This window comes from Crinia signifera, chromosome 6 (genome assembly GCF_055691185.1).
Source record: "Crinia signifera chromosome 6, ASM5569118v1, whole genome shotgun sequence".
NCBI lineage: Eukaryota > Metazoa > Chordata > Amphibia > Anura > Myobatrachidae > Crinia > Crinia signifera.
This window is the reverse complement of record NC_139222.1, coordinates 103352561-103358079: the sequence shown is the minus strand read 5'-3', so window position 1 is coordinate 103358079 and position 5519 is coordinate 103352561. Positions and strand designations below refer to the sequence as shown.

The following is a 5519-nucleotide window of genomic DNA, read 5'->3' as shown; positions in this document are numbered from 1 at the left end:
AAAAAGTTTGAGAATCTGTGTGCTAAACCAACCCTTTAAAAATGGCTGCTGCCTTGTTGGAGACAGATACTAGTGTTTGTCAGGGGAGCGCAGCGCAATCAGCACTACCTGGAAGGGGGGGGGGGGGGGGTTATTTAATAATACTGTGCTAGGCATATAAATGTTGGCTTTAGTTTTGTAACCTTTATTAGAACCTTGCTGCTTGATTGATTAAATGCCTTGTAACCTACAGCAACCAATCTTTACCATGTTATTAACTTCTTCCTGCCTGCCTAATAAATGGACTTTAGCTAACAGGGCCGAGAAAATGTCAAAAAGTGACCAAATCGCATGAGTTTGCAATCCGATACGATCTGCGGACCCGTGCACATCGGATTGGAGATCGGACCTGCTGCATGACAGACCTCCGAATCGGACAGCCTCCCTGCAGCAGGGAGTGGGATTACATAAGATATAATCGTATGTAAATGGGCCACATACAATACATTGTATGTGATCCTGCTGCCCAGGAAGCTCAAGGAGCATTGCATGTGACTTCCCTCGGATCAGTCACAGTGTATGCTTTCCCCATCAGCGTCAGTTTCTGTATTCCAGTAGCATAGCCAGGAGCCTTTTGTTTATACTCTCAGGCACACCAGCTTCTATAGAGGTGCCAATGTGGAAGTACAGTACTTCCACGTTGGATCCTCTATAGAAACATAATAGTGATGTCATTAGTATGGTTGCCACAGTTCCTTATTTACACAACCAACTGCTGCCCCCCCCACCACTCTGCCACCTTACTACATTTACATAACTATTTACAAATGAATAGTAATGGAGAACAAGTGGTAGATTTACTATAGCTTGGTGTCAATGGGCATTGACACCATGGGGGAAATGTGCTAAGATAGGCGTTCTATTTCACATGGGATAGTGCTATGGGCAACCAATCAGAATCTACTTTGTATTTATTTATCACCTTATAGAACATCCGATTGGATGCCCATAGCAACATCCCATGTGAAATAGAACTCCTATCTTAGGGGTATGTATGTATGTATGTATGTATGTATGTATGTATGTATGTATGTATGTATGTATGTATGGGGAGTGCAATGAAGCCCCTTGCGGGCTCGCCACGCCGCGCTCGCCACGCCGCGGGCAAGGTGGCGAGCGCAGCTCGCCACCTATTTTATTCTCCCTCTATGGGGGTTGTGGACCCCCACAAGGGAGCAGTCGGTATTCCGACGTCGGAGTATTGACTGTCGGAATCCCGACTGTCGGGGAGCCATCCGGCACCCCATCTTAGTCCTTTTCCCCCCCATATGTCCATTTATAAGCTTTAGTAAGTCTATGCCCATGTATAAAATTCAAAATTGGTAATTGTGCCATAGTGGAACTTATAGTGCACGTGATGTGTGCAGTTTCAGAGTGTACCTAAAAACCATTGAGAAGGTGGCCACTCTGTCCCCTTTTAGAAGCAGGGTAACCTGGGGTTAACACCACTGAGTTGGATGAAACGCTCAGGATTTTGTGCCCCTGTCATGCACTCCTACAGAAAGACATGAATATCAAACAGAATTAACTTCAACAGCCCATTCAAATAGTGGCAACTGCCCAAATATTATGACTAATGCTATGTACACACGGTGAGATTCCCTTGCTATTCGACTTGATTCGAGTGCTATGCAATCTTTGCTAAATCTGTACTATATACATACATACATACATACATACATACAATTCATTCAATCTGCATTAGATTTGCACTATATAGTCATTGCTGCGCTGTCTATCTGGGTTTCGATTTGTGCTGTCACGGGAGCGCAAGTTAAAAAAAAAAAGTTGTGCGATCTGCATACGGTTTGGACTATGTAGTCAAAAGCTAATGTCAAATCTCACCGTGTGTACACAGCATAAGTGCTAACTCCCCTTCTTTGGCTTCCATATAAAATAGCCATAAAAATAAATAACATTTACTCCACTGCATAAACAACAGAAAGTCCATCTGTCCCTCAGCAAACATTAATAGTAAATAAAGTTTTTTTTCCTGTAGAGCTGGCTTATCAGCTAGCAGGAAGTTTCGTCTAAACATTGAAGCATAAAACAGTAATTAAGGACCATAATAAACAAACACTAATATGTGCCATTTCCTACAGAGCATTTACAAACATTGCTCTGCGTACCATACACAAATTTGTGACAATGACAGGCGAAAATAAAAAAGGGAAGAACAATTTATTGCAATTTGCTAAAATAGGTTCTACCATTTATGTAACAACACTGAACTTTGAGGCTCAGTTATAATATAACTAAATAACAACTGATAATTGCTCAGAACTGATAAAGGGTAAATTCAAGTAAATCAGCGGAGCAGGAATGGCATTAAGGCATAGCCCAGCTCTGTCACACACAAGAGCCGCAGAGAACAGAGGGTACATTTGTGCTTTTAGAACAGAGCTAGAATGTGTACACTGTCATTTATATACATCTAGATCAGTAAGCATTCTGTGTCTTTATAGCTGCCGCAGAACCATAACTCACAGCATGCAATGCTAGCTTGGCATATTGGGTTTTGTAGCTCGTACGTAGAGGCAGGAGAACCACAAAAGTTATCTGCTCACGATTTAGATGGATAATACAATAAATACAGATCTTGCTTCATGGTCAGCAACTCGTGCTATTTCTCACTGTTCCAATACAAGCAGGAGAGGAGGGGAGGGGATTTCTAACACTATGAAATTCTTCAATTCTCCCAAATGGGGTGACCGTACCATGTACTGTAACAGAGTACACAACTCTTCAGTCTGACATGTGTTATGTCCACAATCTACTACACGGACATCTTTTGGGCCTCTCTGGCTTGGCGTTGTCCATACAGCCATTTTATGACTCTAGCATTTCGCTCAATGATTGAAATCCCATAAGGAATCCGTGCGGCTACCGCCGTCTCTTCGGGTGTGGGCGCGCTGACTTGAGACTGGGCGTACTCGGAGCTTTCTGCACTAACACTGTGAAACTTTACAGATACAATATCAGAACTTGCACGGACAAAATGCTCTGCTCCAATGTTCGAAACCTCTCCAGGGTCCAGGCCACAGTAGTTGAAGAAACGTTCGAGGTCAGCGCTGGCACGAGAATAACGGTCGCTCAAATCAGACTTCGAGCGATGTAGAAGGGTCTGCCTCTTCCCTGGGTCATTTGGGGTTCCCAGGGGTGAGCAAAGTAAATTTTCAGCGGAAAGACACGATTTTGCAGGTGACTGTAGCAGTGGGGTGACAATGATATCTGGACCCTGGAGCGGGTGCAGTGCATCACCAGGCCGAACATCCACTCTTCGTATAGCTGTTGTGCTGGATGTTCGGTGACTAACCGGAGTGCTTCTTGCGGACGAATTCTGTGGTTTCTCCGGTTCTTGCCATGGCACTATATCTGCACGTGGAGATGTCAAAGGGCTGTCACAAATATTGATCAAGTTATTAAGTATCTCCAGATTCAGAGAGCTTTTGGGGCCTCTATTTTCTGCCCTATGCGCAGTCGGGGACCCCCTTCGGATAGGTGTAAGTAGAACTCTCCGAACACCTGGAGAGAAGAGCGGCTGTCTGTGCAGTGCTGGCCTGACAGGTTCTTGTTTGGTGGCAGCTACTTGTTTGCTTTTGACGTACTTGGCTTTATCCGCCTCCAGTCGCTCTACTGCACTGGGCTTCCGAGCTCCGCTCTCAACCTTACGCCGAAAGTATTCAGGGCCTTTGTTCAGGATGCGGAAGGGCATCACTGAAGTGAGAGGAGCACCCATCCCAGCAGACTGCAACGCACCGACAGGCATGGGATCTTTCGCTGGTATTCACTCACTGCTTTGCCGTGCCGACAAGTGATCTTTACATCACACAATGCTCTGCCTCCTCTTCAACACTCCAACCTGCAGCATCAGTCGCTTGACAAACAGCTCCTGGTGAGAAGTGCAATCAGAAGGGAAATATTAACTCTGTTCATCCCTTACTTCTGTGGTTTACAAGTGTCTGACAGCATAACACACACAAAGCCACCACAGACTACTGCAGCAGCAGCACACACAGCTAGAGGCGGGACCTATCGCTACATTAACTGGACAACCCCTCCTGCCACTCTCTTCCAATCCTTTCCACTTTCACCTTTTCAAATTGAGCAGTTCCCACACACACAGCTCCAGTGGCAGTTGCTGGCAGCAGAAATATAACCAACCAGAATCACCCCTCGCATTTACAAACCCCCCCTAGTCCCCCACCCCACACACAGACATCTGTCCCTCTGCTGTGGATAACTAGCTGGAAAATTCCACTCCCGGATGCTGACAAAAGGATGAAAATAAAAGCGATTTCTATACACATTTGCTGCATATGATAGATATATAAAGTATCCATACATACATACATACATACGTCTTGTAAAGAGTTAGGACTTCTGGTTATTAGTCCAGACTGGAGTGCATTCAGCCAGTACTGTGAGCTCTGTTCTTCTGCAAAGGTTTACATGTAAATGTCCATCTGCAATGTATTAGGCAGTCTGCACCTCTCACAGCAGGGGGGGTACCGCTGGCTGTCACGTGATCAATGCACAGAGACGTGTGTTACCAGTAGTAGGGGGGCCGCAGCAACATCACCAGGGCAACCAGTGACCCACATTACAAAAGCCTTCCCCTAGGGATGGGGGCTGGGGCAACAGGACAGGACTAGCCAGCCCGGCATTTCCTTCACACCCGGATCACAATGACCTGTCCATCAGGCTAACAAAAGGAGGGGGAGGAAGGGACAGCAACCCAAAAAGAGACAATAAGATTAAAACAAGGATTACTCGTCCCCTGCTATGAACATAAACAGCATAGCACGGTGCAATAGTGTACAGCACCGAGCGCTATAACAGGGTAGAATGGCAGCAGGCCTGTGCTGGTTGCGCAATGGAAGCCACACAGCATGTCACCTGAGCACTCACCCCATGCACGTCCCAAAGCCACACCAGCTGCAGCGTGCAGTCTGGCTAGTGTTAGATTACCCTCTTCTGGTGCACTGCTGGGCATACCTGCGGTGGTCACTCAGACTGCTCCCGACCCTCTCTCTCAGTTGTGTGGAGGAGATGTGAGAGAGTGACTGCTCAGTGCTCACCTGGGACTGTCTCTCCCCAGAGTCCCCACCCCCCGACACAGGAGCCTGTGCTGGCTGCACACCTCTTCCTGTGTGTGGCTGGGATGATCTGTCTTTTAGGAGCTGCATTTAACCCTTTCACAGGGACAGGCTGTTTCGCTTGTAAAGGGTGTGACTCTGTATAATAAAAACAACATTTTTAACGACAACCTTTATTTTTAGCTCCAGCTGTTTTTTAATAAAACAAAAAGTAAAAATAAAAGCACGTTAGCAAAATATAAAGGCGACCTGATCGGCAATCTGTGGCAAAGAGTGCTGGGACTTGTAGTTCCACAGCAATAAACTTGATTTCTAGGGTTTGTCTCCAGTTTTCTATAAATAGAAATGTCTGATATAAAGACAGCTCTGACGCCTCCACAA

General features: G+C 45.9%; 1 protein-coding gene across 6 annotated transcripts; it reads right to left on the bottom strand.

Annotated features, from left to right (window-relative positions):
* Positions 1–2201: 2201 nt before the first annotated feature.
* FAM110A (family with sequence similarity 110 member A) lies at positions 2202–5254 on the bottom strand. Of its 6 annotated transcripts, none has more exons than XM_083146638.1 (2): positions 5121–5254; positions 2202–3931 (listed from the first exon to the last, which is right to left on the bottom strand). In XM_083146638.1, the coding sequence occupies exon 2, from the start codon at positions 3806–3808 to the stop codon at positions 2816–2818; it is 993 nt and encodes a 330-aa protein (XP_083002764.1). In that variant the 5' UTR covers positions 3809–3931; positions 5121–5254; the 3' UTR covers positions 2202–2815. The 6 variants fall into 6 exon arrangements, with proteins under 6 accessions (XP_083002764.1, XP_083002763.1, XP_083002762.1 ...); XM_083146637.1 differs by having other exon boundaries at positions 4951–5200; XM_083146636.1 differs by having other exon boundaries at positions 5038–5200.
* Between the last annotated feature and the right edge of the window lie 265 nt (positions 5255–5519).